The 14141-nt window shown below is 38.4% G+C and overlaps 1 protein-coding gene across 9 annotated transcripts in view; it reads left to right on the top strand.

Annotated features, from left to right (window-relative positions):
* Positions 1 to 264: 264 nt before the first annotated feature.
* phactr4a (phosphatase and actin regulator 4a) overlaps positions 265 to 14141 on the top strand; it is a 37217-nt gene continuing 23340 nt past the window's right edge. For 2 of the 9 annotated variants that reach the window (XM_040020684.1, XM_040020685.1), the window contains exon 1: positions 9018 to 11011. In XM_040020684.1, the coding sequence (XP_039876618.1) occupies positions 10954 to 11011 (58 nt within the window). In that variant the 5' untranslated portion in view covers positions 9018 to 10953. Of the gene's footprint in view, positions 623 to 648; positions 1501 to 5115; positions 5231 to 8526; positions 8569 to 8592; positions 8985 to 9017; positions 11012 to 14141 lie in introns of those variants that run through there. The other 7 variants (XM_040020692.1, XM_040020693.1, XM_040020687.1 and 4 more) reach the window with 6 other exon arrangements.

Below are 14141 nucleotides of genomic sequence, written 5' to 3' on the forward strand. Positions count from 1 at the left end.
TTACGCATATTCAAGGCACTTATATAAATAAAAACTACCGTTATTCTTGTATTGTATTATTTAATCTTTAATTATTAGAAAAATATATTTATGTTTTCTTATCTATGGGGTTATTTTGTAGTGAAAGCGTTTCAGTTCCTAAACCTGAACCACACTTTTTCAACTTTCTCCACAAAACTGACCAAACCAGCCCCGAAAAATCACGTGGTTTCTGAGGTTTGCGTCTGGCTTTTTTTTTCTCTCTGTGGGGGAGTGATCGCCCTTTGAAGAATTGCGCATGCGCGACAGTATTTAATCTCCCTTGCGAGTTAACGTTCAACACCTTTTGGTAGCAAAGTCTTAGCAAAGAACTTTCAAAAGTATTATTCGGCATATCTTAGCACTTGGAGTTAAATTCAGGCGATGCTTTCTTGCCGCATGTGTTCTGGAGCGAAAATTAGTTTTGGGGCTCGGGTTGGTTGCAAAGGTACTTACTGGAGCTAGTTCCGCCTTGCTCTCTCCCCGTGATGGACAACAGCAACAAGTGTCAAAAGTAAGAAGGGTTCAATCAAACAGAACAAAAACGGAAAAATCATCAGCCTTTTGGATAAATACCACCTAGGCTGACCGAGTACGGGAAAAGGTGAGTCACCGTTGTACAACACATTGTATCGGTCTTTAGGAGCTTGAGCAACAACTGTAAGCTAATTTACATTAGCTAGCAAAGCTAATGCTACAGTAGGAGGACAGTAACCACCTGTTGCTGGCTCTTCCTTAACTTTAGTTAGCAGCAGCCAGGGATTAGCTTTTGTACAGGTGCTGCTGTGATACGTTTCTGTTTCATGGGAACATACCCAACTTTTGGTTGCTCAGGGTGGAAAGAGAAAATGAAATAGAAGACAGAAAACAACGTAAAGGAATGTGTATCGAAATAGTTTCACAGGACCTTTCCCCCAATTAGCTTCTGTTATGTAGTTTCCTGTACCTGCCTGGCCTTTACTGTACACGTAACGTTGGCTAGGGCGATGCCAAATAGCTGAAAATAACCTTCTAATAGTTTCTTTCAATGCTTCTTACATGTCGTTCTCAGTGCAGACAGCAACTACTACACAATTAGCATAACCTGTGTTTTTTGTATTTTTTTTTTTTTTGCCTTACTTTTGAATAACTTAAAAGAGATCTTAAGAAAGAAGATCAAGAGTTCTGAGTTATTACATCGCATTATGCTAATGTCGAAATGGGCCTTGTTGGTCTAGGCTATTTGATTTCCAGAGAAGTGCATTCCATTCACATATCGGTCTACATGCCTTGACAGGCACCCGGTGCCTTTAGACCTGTTTGAAAACAGTAATACGCCCTGTAGGAGCCACAGTTTGTTTTTGTGCTAGACAGGCAGCTGTGCATTGTCCTGTTGTTGGGATATGCATTCAGATGGATGTTGTGGTTTTTTGCATTTGACCAGGACCACACTCACTGAACAAGCATACGAGAAAATTTCCATAAAAGTCAGACTACCTAAAGGTATGTAACACTATGAAGTGACGTTGAGAGACTTTATAGGATAGGACTTTTTGAAGGTACATATTTTTCAAATGGTGGGAAAAGGGATAACCACCTAATTGTTTGCCATGATTGATCTTTTGGCAGATAATCAGCTATCAGTTTTGTCACAGTTGAATTTGTCACTAAATTTTAAAAGTTGGCTTTATAGAACTGTAATCCCTTTTTAATTTTGCCCTCTCCCCACCTTCTTGTAATTAATGCAGAGCAAGAAAAAGCTAGAGAATATATATATATATATATATATATAAATAAATATAAAAAAGCTTTATATTTTTTTTTTTCTCATGCTGTGAGAGATATTGTCGAGCCTTAAAAAATTGCATGCAAGTGTAAAACAGGCTAGTTTTGTAAACAGTTGCACATAAGGGTTAGTGGGATATAAATAGCTCAAAGAATGTGATTATTTTAATGTTGTGGAGCTGTGGGACTTAAATTCGAATGCATGTGGCACCATGAGCTGATGAAAGTGTTTCACTGAGAGCTACGCAGTTACTCATAGCTTCATTTAGTCGCCAGGCCTGCACAATAAAGGTAGCACAATGGCTGATTGTGCGCCTCTCAGCTCTGCACAACCCTGACCCTTTTTCCATGAGCTGAGAGTGAGCTAATTGGGAGCTTACAGTGAACAAACACGATTGTGTGAGGGGGGGAAAAATAAAAAATAAAACTTTACGAACTGCCAGTGCAGTACAACCGCAGCATTTCAGCTAAAGATAGACTTTTCGAAGGAATCACGCATTACTAAAAGTGCTAACAAAAACATGAAATGACATTTAAAGGAAATGATTCAAAAAACATATTTCATTATGCAATGGTTTGCAAGTTTTTAACATAATCTGCCATCATTAAACATTGCTTTAGTTCCATTAAAACAGAGTCAGGTCAACATTTAACAAAGTATGTTGACAGCTTGAAGTGCTAACTTTATTTTTAAGGAAAATTCTTGGACCTGGTTTAAATTCATGAGAGTAATCACTGTGGATTGGGTGTGGGGAGCTGTGAGAGTCTCATGATGTGCATTTTATGAAAAGTGACAACCAAATTAGATACAAGTCTAAGTGGCTCAAGGAGTAATTTTTTTTGTTGAAGAAGGATAATTGACACATTGAAAAAAGGCCATGCTCTTGCCTAAAACACATTTTAAAAAAAGAAAAACAAAAAGACAAAAGTGGAGATTTTTGCTGAATTTGAGATCATTTGAGGTGTTTGGAGATTAAAAACTACAGTAAACAAGAGGACAATAATATTTTGTTACGATACATTTGATATGATATATTTCAGTGGTTCCTCCAAAGTATAAACACAATCCTTCCAGAATCAAACTTTTCCACTCAGCAACCATCTTTGTGAGGCCTTCAGGTCGCTTTTTTTCTGCAGTTATTCTGAAGCTTGTTTCTAAAGAAATTTTCAAATGGGTCTGGCCGGCATGTCTTTGGAGGATGCTTGAAACGTCTGTTATGAAGGAAAAGTCCTTCAAAATTTATGACTAATTGGCACAAAGAAGCTCCATAAAATTACTTGTGTAGTCACATCTGATGGAAAACTGTGAAAGTTTTACAAATTTGCTCCAAAATAAATATGTTTAAAAACAAACAAACAAACTCAGAACCCTAAAGTTACATTTTTGCTTCACATGGATTTTTTTTTTGTATAATTACATTTTCATTGGCAACTGGCATTAGCAAAATGTCTGTGTTGCTAAATAAATGCCATGCTAATGGTTGATACCGCAAATAAAAAGTACACTTACTTAGAAATAATAAAGTTTAAGTAGAAAAGTAAATTATCTACTCTTAGGATCTATTAACAGAATGTAATATTTGGGCTAAATATTGTAGATGAAGTATTTAACAATCTGCATATTTTTCTTTTCCTTAGTTGAACTGCCACTTTTTGGTAGTTGTAATGTTTCCACAGAGTAGCAGTGAAGTATGGCTTTAAAATAAACTCCTTTCAGGTTTTGTTCCACAAATGTTTCTGTTCTCAGGTAAAAATAATTGTTAGCCTTAATTAACATGTTATCATTACCTGGAGAGGCCTGAGCCATGTCGCCACGTCACAGCTCTGGTTTTGGTCACATGTTGTTTTGTTGTCTCTGCTCTCTTTACTTTATCCTCGATTAAAATGTTTCAAAAAAATTCATATCGCACTTGAGATTAGGTAGCTCTAGCATACCACTTAACACTAACTATCTTGGTAAGGGCTGTACACAGTATTATCTAAATTAACTTCACTGGTCACTGGAATATAAAAACTGCATATACAGAATCACCAGTAAAAATGTTTTTCAATGAAACCTGATTTTAAAGTCTGCTGACTTTTCCACAAAAATAGTTTCAAAACGCTTTTTTTCTCCCCCTGAAAGTCATGCGACTATAATACTTTTGTGGCATTATCCCCCAGATTTAAATACAAGATTTTTTGAATACCATGCTTCAGAAAAAATCTGCTTTTCATGGAAATGTGAGGACATAACTTTGTTCCTATTACCAGACCTGAAAATCTAGCTGCTGTTTAAGTTGTGTGATGTGGGTTTAAGTCACAGAGCTAACATGGAAGCACTAACTGAAAACCAAGGTAAATCAGAGGCTGGGCTATCACCTATTCAACCTTTGGTTGTTCTGTAAAGCAGTGACAGGATTGTGTGCGTGTGTTTGCACATGTTCACGTGGTGTCCCAAGGCCTCAGTCCACTGGCTCAGCTGTTCTGGTTTTCACACTCTTGTACATGCACATAAACTGGTGCACATTAACTCACCTCTGTGTTTGCTGTGCTGCCAGCTGGCACCAGTGCTCGGAGGATATTTGAGAGCAGAATTGGGTTGCAAATGGTGCTGAACTTGATCTAGTGAATTATTTGTGAGTGTAACTGTGTATCAATTTCTTTCTTTACCCATCGGTTGGAAATAAGCCTTTATCTATTTATTATTGCTTATCAGGAAGAAAGTAATAAAACTATGCATCGGTATTTGGTCAGATTGAACAGATTTATTAGTAATTATAAAAATATCATTTGGCATGCAGCACCTATTTTTACATGCCATTTGCACGCATTCTTACTATTAACAGTGTGCATCTATTTATATAGTGGATGTCAGTGTTTTGAGTTAGTGCACTGTTGCGGATGTTTGGCATTTTGGGGAATACCTTGGAGTTACGAGTTTAAGTAAACATATGCTTAAGAGAAGTGGAATAGCTGAAGTGAAGTATAGCGCAGCTACAGCTGTTGAGCATGTAGGCCAAGACTTGTCAAACCAGTTGGACTGAACCAAAATGGTTGAGGCAGAGGGGTTGGACAGTTGCTGAACTCAAACTCAAAGTTCAAAAGCGGAGTTGGTGCTCTTGTTTCAGTGTGAGGTAATGAATGTTTTATCGTAAATGAGCAACTTGTGTTTTCCTTTTTTTCATCAGTGGTGTTTGGGGGGGGATCTCTGCTACAGTCCAAGGAAATGGCACAAACTAAAACTGTAACTCATAAACGGCTTACTCAGCAGGTTTTCAAAGCAGCTCATCTACAAGGAAGTTCACTTTTTGTGTCTTGCCTTATGTTCCTGAATGTTTGTATACTTGACAGGATCATTTTGCTGCTGAGGTTTTCCCCATTGGAACCAGAAGTCAGAAAAGGAAAAACTTCAAGGTCGCTGTTTCTGGGGGAGCATTTTATTGATAATCAATGACCTTCAGTCAAAGTAAGTTGACTCATAATGGCATTTTAAAATACAAATCTCATATAGATAACAATTATTGGCTTATTGTACATTTTCTTCATCATGACTGCAGCTGAATTCACAGAACATCCTGTGCTTCATCAAAAGAAAAGTAAAGAAAAGGTCTAATTCTCGCCTACCTACACTCACTCTTTTATTTTGTAATGTACACATTGTTCAGTCACACGGGCGGGGTTATACCAGTTTGTTCGCAGGAGACTTTTGACATTCCAAAGTGCAGCATGATACTGCTGTTAGGACCCACCTCTGTTGATGTCACCATGTAGCCGCACCCACTGTTTCTGACCAACTGGCAAGTGGAGCAATGCTGTGAATAGCTCCTGTGATGCTCCCTGGGAGAGAAAACACACATTGTCAGTTTGTCAATGTCAGCTGCTTGTTTGACCTTGTCAACTGGAACTTAACTATGATCAGTCACCAATCCACCCAGCTGTTTGGTCTTAAAGCAACATGACATTAAGAACAGTGATTTGCTAGCCTGGGGACGACGATGTTGCCATTAGTCCCTTGAAAGCAGTTTAATTACTTTTTGATTTTGAACTATGATGTGTCAGCCATGTTTGAACATTAACGAGAAATGTCAAAAAAACAGAAGATATTTATATATATATTTTTAAGACTTAATGTTCAGTGTGAGTCTGAACAATAATCCTATAATATTTAGTCGGCTGTTTGATAGTTTGGTGTTAATGAGATTTAAGTAGAGCTTGTTCACATTTTTTGCACAGATACATTTTTGTGGTAACTCATACAGGGTTTAAATAAACCTCCAGAAGATTTTTGTGAAAATGCATATTGGCATAACATGCTTCACCCGACAGGCCAGCTTAACAAGTGAACTGTATATAGGTCTGTATATAGGCATAGTTTTCGTCAACATCCCTTTCTTTTCTTAAGAAAGCAAGATGATGACTAAATAAATTCAAGAGGAAAATGTTCTAGTGAAACAAGCTCCAATTGGATTTAAGTTGTGTAGAGAGGCGGGCCAGGTTTGGAAGTGAGCCAATCAGAATTAATGTCCTTGTGCAGCAAGGTTAGGCTTGCAATTTGACGTGTCTGTGACAAAAACAGGATGGGAGGGGGGAGAAGCTCCCATGCTCTCTGTCTTCATAAGAAAACAGGAAGAGAAGAGTGGACATATGGACACATTCACATTTGATATCAAGGAAAATAAGACACTTTATAAGCCATGTGGCACAACTTTTACTGGTAAAAACACGACAAACACTTTATATTTTACTCAACTGTGATAATGTTATGATTTTTAGCCAAATTAAAACAGGGCTCAATCTAAAAGGGTTACAATGCCTAAAATAGGACTAACACAAAATGACATTTTAGTCAAAAGACTGCCACTAAAACAAAATCAAAATTTGCTGTCAGAACAAACACTGATACGGATTAACTACACATTTAGCTTTCGGCTACATTTAGCAAGCTATTTTTATTCTGATTTATTTTGTAGCTATTATACTTTAGAGAGCATTAAAAATATATTCAGCTTTTTAAACTTTATTTACATTTAAAATATATTTATTTTGTTAGAACTTATTCAGCTGCTTTCTTTTACAGAATTGTAGTTGTTGTATTTCATTAGGGTCTTTCAGGCTGGAGTAGTTCAGCTTGCCACTTTTATTAAGCTATTTAGTTTTTTGTGAGTTGATTACTGTGTTTAGCTGCTGTTGTATTTCTGTAGGAATTTCATATCTGCCTTTAGGGGTAAATAAGGAGCATAAGTGCATTTTATTGTTTGGAATTGCAGTTGGACGGTGTAGAAAAATAAATAGCTTGCTGGGACCACAAATGAACAGACTTTGGTAGAATGTAAAGAAATGACAACAAATGTTGGGACACCTGTTTGTATTTTGTATGACTGTTTTTTAAAAAAAAATGACCAAAAAACATGGCACGAGATATCAGAATATACCATTTTTAAATCACCAAGTATCAGTATTATGATCGGTCTTACAAATCTCACATTGGTCAGGCTGTATAAATTTGCTCCTATTATGGCAGTATGCTGTAGCGATGTCTGCAATGATGTCATTAGTTTTTCAGACTATACTCACAGCTCAAGTGTTATTGCAGTAATCTTATACCTTATGTAACTTTCAGTTGGCACTTCATCAGCTTCCTCTTAAACAGAACGATTTATAAATGCTTGTATGCTTTCAGCTTTATGGTTGGATTGTCTCAGGTGGTCCTCATGATTGAAAATGATAGTGATTGTTTTTATTACACCCTTTGTTTTACATGTAAAACTTTGAAGTTATATGGCATCAGTTGCATTGCATTTTGAAAACTGCCCCCAGTATGCCTTCTTAAATTGTACTTGAGATTATGAACTCAGTGTCTCACTCTGTCACACAGTAACAGTTTTTGCTTGGTTATCTCAAAGTGCTTATGTGAAGTAAAGAATTTCAGATAACTTCTCAGCAACGGAGAAAGAAAAGCATTTTATGTCAAAGACTATTTAGTGAGCATTTTAATTTTTTATATTTGTGTCTTAGTTCCTGGGAGAGTGTGCACTCCCTTTCTCTGCAACACTACAACTGCCTGATACTCTCTTAATGGTGACTTTTTTGTGCCTTTTAGGCTTTTAGAATTGATCTCAAGTCAGTGTTTGAGTTAATTAATGCCCTATGTTGTCTTGGCTAAAAGGAGAGCTTTTGTTTAGCTTCAGTGTTCTCCCCATTAGCTGCAGAGAACATCTAATTCAGGGGTAGGCAACTCCAGCCCTCGAGTGCCGGTGTCCTGCAGGTTTTAGATGTGTCCTTGATCACAACACAGCCGACTCAAATGGCTAAATTACCTCCTCAACATGTCTTGAAGTTCTCCAGATGCCTGGGAATTAACTAATGATTTGATTCAGGTGTGTTGACACAGGGTGATGTCTAAAACCTGCAGGACACCGGCACTTGAGGCCTGGAGTTGCCTACCCCTGATCTAATCTATACGAGCAAACATGTGGCGGTTTCACTGACTGCTCTCACCTTGGTGTTTGTTTCCCCCCACCCCACCCCCACTAAACAATGGTTTTATTTGTTTTGGGGATTGATATTTCAACAAATAGGATATTGTTTCGTTTTAGTTTTTTTTTCTGAATCTCTTAAAACATTTTAAACAAGAAATAAAGGTTATAAAGTCTAACATATTTTTAATGTTTGTGAAAGAAGTAACTGGAACATCTTATAACAAATAAATCTGTTATACTTGTTTAAAATGAATATTAAATGCTTAATACTTATTTGTTTCAGGAGCTGCTGACTGCTGAGTTTGCACAGTGATGGAAAATCATGGTAAGAAAACCAAATTTTATGTTACGATTAAATATTTTATTTGTTTGACTAGATTAATTTGTGTGGAAAAGGTTTACAACAAACACAAAGAGAAGCTTCTGTAGTTTAACAGAAATGCCATCTGATAATATGAGGATGCCCATATAGGGACTGTCCTTGTGACGCATAGCTCCATTTATCAGTACAGCTATCTGATTGGCTCATACCCAGAAGACACACCCGTAGGTGAGTCGAGCTGCTGGTTTCACTCACTGCAGTGTGGCCTCGTGTCTATTTTCACTACTGATCGTTTCACCCTGTAGACGTCTTAGTATCACTATCCCATTCATTTAGCCCTGAGGATCTTTTGTGCTAGACTGAATCGTTATTCATCTGTGAAAACATAGCTGGGATGGCTGTGCAGTCTGAATATAGTTGTGAGTAAACTTTTTTTGTCTATCACGCTGATGGTAAACGCTGTTTACCTTCCTTCAAACAAGAATGTGTTTTCTGTACTTTCAGTATATCTTGTGTTTAAGTTTTAGAACATTTGTGGCCATATTCTAAGAAGTAATCTCATATTACTTTAATTCATTGAAGTGCCACAATAGGGCAGAGCATAGCTGTATGTATGGCCCAGATAACTGGGCCATGGTGGAGAAGATTAAGGAAGCTCGATCTACTCATCCCTGCCTGGCACTGTGGCCAAGCAGTAAAAATAAACTGCACTTCCTCCTCAGGTCTGCTCTAAAAGTGATGCTATTGAGAAACTGACAGGCTCACATGTTTTTATGTTTCGATCGCAGAGCTCTTTCATCATGATGAATCATTCTACATGTTTGTGTTTTGGGGTTGTCATTGTGACAGCAGTGTGGGTTTTTCTTTTGAGTAATTGAGTTAATATTTTCACAATTTTCAAGCTGCTTGAAAACCCAAAGTGCTTGTCTCCATCTGCCACTGTTCTTCTGAAAGAGTGGGAAGTATTTAAGTACCATGATAGTACTCTACAGTAATTGCCAAAGGTGTTTGTTTTGTTAGGATTTCAAGGATTGTTTTGCTAACTACTGTCCTTGTACCAATAAGCCCACTTGTGTTTGTGCATTCCACGCATTCCTGTGTCAGAGTTGTGTTGCTGCATTTTGACTGTAGAGGGAGCTACCGTGTGGGCCACATTTTGAAGTCAGCTTCTTTTGGAGTTTTTATGTCCTTAAAACATACGGATTGTTCTCTCGCTCCTCTTCACTTTAAATATTTCTTGAAAAACCTCAAGTTTAAGCTTGCTATATACAGTACAATGGAAGTAGCATGCTATTATTCCAGTGCTGTTTTAACTTTTCTTATCTCCCTATCCTCAATCCTTTAACATTATGTTTGGGTTTTTAAAATCATGAACATGTTGTTACAGTAGACTCCTCTGTTCTTTGAGGAGACTTCGAACGACTTCTGCCAACTAAACTGTTTCTGAGTCACAGTAGAAAAACTGAACATGCTTTTTTGTAATGTTTATCTGTCGGCTTGAAAGAGGGAACTCTACTAACTCTCACACAATGTGTAATTCAGTCATGCTTCCCCATCTGGCACTTATGAGGACGGATGTGAGAGTAATGTCCTTAGACAGCATTTACTGGATTTTAATAAGAGGTGTAGCATATTAAGTAAGAAGCAAGTGCGAACTCTACATTGGGTTGTTTTTTTCCCCCTGTAACCAGCTTTGATTAATTTGAAACAAAAACATTTGCACTAGGGAGCTATTGGTGTGAAGCGGAGTTTCACATCATTGCTTTAACGGACAATCCACAGGGAGTTACTGGACACCTGCACTGTGCCATTTCCTCTGCTCTGCCACTGAGCTCCACCTTGGCTCAGCTCACCTTCCACTTCTCAAGTTACCTCACCCTGCAGATCCCGCCCCCTTGCCCTTAAGGCAGTAATGTTTTGTCACTCTGTAAATTGGTAGAAGTGGGTGGTCCCATTGCGTTTGAAATCCCTCTATCCTTGATGTCTGATCCGGCCAAGCTTCAGAGATCTCCTGCTTTGAACTTTGCCCTCAAAAAAATCAGTTCTAAGGAATGAAAGGCACTCCAGACTGCTGGATTATCTTATTGGTGTACCTTATTTATGAAGTCAGTGCTCCAAGAAGGGAGGGACCAAAGAACTGAGTGAGTGTGTTTGTGTTTTAAAGTGAGAGAGAAGGAGGGAGGGAGGGTGTGAGAGAGAAATAACACAAGCTGAAGGGAGGGCAAAGACTGTAGAGACTGAACGACGCAAGTGAGCAGTCAAGACAGTGTTGAGTTACAGGAGCTCTGTCTGTTTGGAGGAGAGCGAGGTGGCTTTAGTCTTACTTCTGCTGCCGCTGGCCTCAGGAGAGGCAGCGCCTGGCAGCCCAGGAGGGACAGAAGCCATAGTATGGGACACAGTGCTAGCAGCGAAACTGTGGCCCAGCAACAAGCCCAACACAACACGGGTGAGTCCAAGGCCAGACGCTCAGCACTTAACAGCTGTCATGAACATACCTTTGACTAGTTTTAACTGAGGAACAAATCTGGCAGCCAGAGGATATCATGTTGGATGGAGTATACAGAAACAGGTGTCTTCAAAGCAGAGAGAAACTAAAAGGCAGCAGGCACAGACAGGTGTAGAAGTATGCATGCAGATGGAATGTGGCGATTGTGAAATGTGCAAGCCACACAAAACTCTCTCTGTCTGCACTCATCTCCGAGTGGAACCTTATCTGAAAACCGAGATTTGGGGGTACAAGGCACCAGCTGACTCCAGCTCGCTGCATGTTTTAACTCAAACGACTTGACTCCTCGAGCCTTCCTATAATTCACAAGTCTACAGGAAACCATAAGTCTCAGTGTCTTTGGTTAAGCAAACAGCAGATCAAACACTGAGAACTTGTTTTTTGCTGTTAGTAGGAAAGTCTGCATCTGGACTCACACAATTCTTACTAACAATGCAGCTCATCATTTTTTATTTTTTTAATTTTTTATTTTAAATCGAGCATCTGTATACCACTGGAGTGTTTCCTTTCTTTTGAACAATATCTCAAAGCAGTGTATCAGTCCTGGTCTGATGTGATGTGGTATTCTGCTGGATAGTTTCCCTTTAAACATTTTGTAACACTCGTTCCTCTGCAAAACAAGTAACACGAGAACATCTTCTTTGCTACATATTTGCTCTCCATTTTTGTCTCTGGTGTGCTGTTCTGTGGAGTTGCTATTAGTGTGTCATGACTGGCATGTATGGAGTGCCAGGACTGCCATAATGCATTAATTAAATACACCATTAAATAATTAATTAAATGTGGCAATAATTAATTAAAATTGGAATTAATTAATTAAATAAATAGTTATGACACATGTAATTAATTAATTATTGACACATTTAATTAATTATTTATGTATTTCACATTTTAAATAATTATTGACACATTTAATTAATTAATTATTGACACATTTAATTAATTATTTATGTATTTCACATTTTAATTAATTATTGACACATTTAAATAATTATTGACACATTTAATTAATTATTTAATGATATATTTATTTATTTCATTTTGGCAGTCATGGCGCCTGGCTCTCATCATGAAATAATTTTATCTGTCAGCCTCACCCATCAAACTCAGGGGGCGGGGTTAACGCTGCCCATGCAGCTTCTCTAACATTTGATTGGTTGCCGTGCAAAGTAAGTCAAAACAGGTCGATCCTAGATAATCGATTGCTTGTGTAGACTTGGGGCAGCCAGGTATCCCAGAATGCAGATCAAATCACAGGCAGCAATGGTGGTGGTGTAGTTTTAAAATACCCCATTTTTCTGTCACCAGCTACACTTTTAACAGTGTTTTAGCCGCCAATGTCGCGACGTATGTCTGGTCAGGTTGTCAACATAGAACATGTTTGCAAAAGTGCTCAGATGTTTTCAGAGATTTCACTAGCTCTGCTAACAGTCAGCATGCAGAGTGCACCCAGGGGGTTACGTTAACCGGTTTGTTTACATATTCCACTCTCCGTGTTCCACATGTTGCATTCGCAGATTCTCATTTTCACCGAACGATCGTCTCTTTCCGCCTGGTCTTGTGTCTCTGTGCTTCTGTACATAAATAACGAGCTGACATTTTTCTCACGAAACCAGCGATCAGCTCAACAGACCCTCAGTTTACCTGCATGCATCCTCCTCCTCATCTGTCAGCTGTTTAACACCTGCTGCTAATTCAAGAAACACGCCTACGTTACCTGGTGATAGTCACAGTTTAACCGGGCAGCCGGTACTCGATATAAAGCAATGTCAGCGCATTTTTCTGCACAAGATAAGTAAATATAGTGTTTTCCCCGAGCGCAGAGCTGCTGGAGCTTGTTTCCTTACAGAGCACTTTATAGGCGAAGCAGCTTCATCAGCGGCTGATGTCCAATCACCGGCACACAGCTTTGAAACCTCAGCTGAGTTTTAGCTCTCAGTGGTTAAACGCTGGACTTCATTCACTCAGGTTCTGTCTGTCGGGTCACGTTTACTTCGCTGTTTTATTTACAACTGAGCAAATCGGTTTGGCTGAGGTTAAAGTTACGTTTCATAACTGCATAGTTTCACAGACGTTTAATGGTTCACTGGCACATGTGTTAGACTGAACTATCATCTAAATATCATCTGTTTTTTAATAGTTATTCAACTGTATTCTAAGCACCAGCTGTCTGTTAGAATGTGATTTTTTTTTCTCTCTGTTGGCAGAGGTATAAAAAATGCGCAGGAAAATCTGACGTGCATGGCAAACTTCACCGACGATATTTAGGGAGGAATAAACACACATCAAACATAAATGAACCATTTGCCTGTCTCCATAATTGAGAGCATTTTCTCTTCTTATGTCAACACTCTCTCTCTCTCTCTTTTTTTTTTTTTTTTTTTTTGCTTTTTCGGTCATGTTATGTTTACCTGTCAAAGGCTTGTTACAAACTATGAAACACATCGTGCAGACTTCTGGATGTTAGAAGAAAACTAATACTGCTCATGAAGGAGACTAATTAAGGCAGGAAGGTGTCCTTTAAAACTAAACATGTTAATAGGACCTCCCTATTTATATCATAGTTTATGATATAGCACGTGTATTTCAGTAATAGCCTGCTGATTTCAGGTGAACAGTCGCTCACGTAGGCGTTATCTGTGAAACTCCTTAACTATAATTTATCCAAGTTAACTTCAGTTAACCATTCAGACGGTTCTTTTGCAATGAAAAACATAAACACCCATGCTGGTGTAGGTTTCCTCAGTGCCAGCTGTTAACGTTATAGCTGCTTATGCAGTAACCATGGTAACCACGGACTCTGAGCGGCTGGATCGACGGAGGTCAGACAACAATTTTACATGTATGATCTTAAAACAGGACACAGCCACTATACGTGCTGGCCTCATATCAAATGTGAAGGCAGACTGAGTCTATGTTTGACGTTTTTTATATCTAATCTTCCTTTTCAAACATTTAAACAGCAGCGAGTCTGCAGCTGAGGGAATACAAACTCAAATTGTCGGAACAGGTTTGCTCGTTTCTTGGATTCATTTGGTGATTTATTAAATGTATAACTGTTATTCTAATC

Source organism: Simochromis diagramma, unplaced genomic scaffold (genome assembly GCF_900408965.1).
Source record: "Simochromis diagramma unplaced genomic scaffold, fSimDia1.1 OVJJ01000753.1, whole genome shotgun sequence".
Classification (NCBI taxonomy): Eukaryota; Metazoa; Chordata; class Actinopteri; order Cichliformes; family Cichlidae; genus Simochromis; species Simochromis diagramma.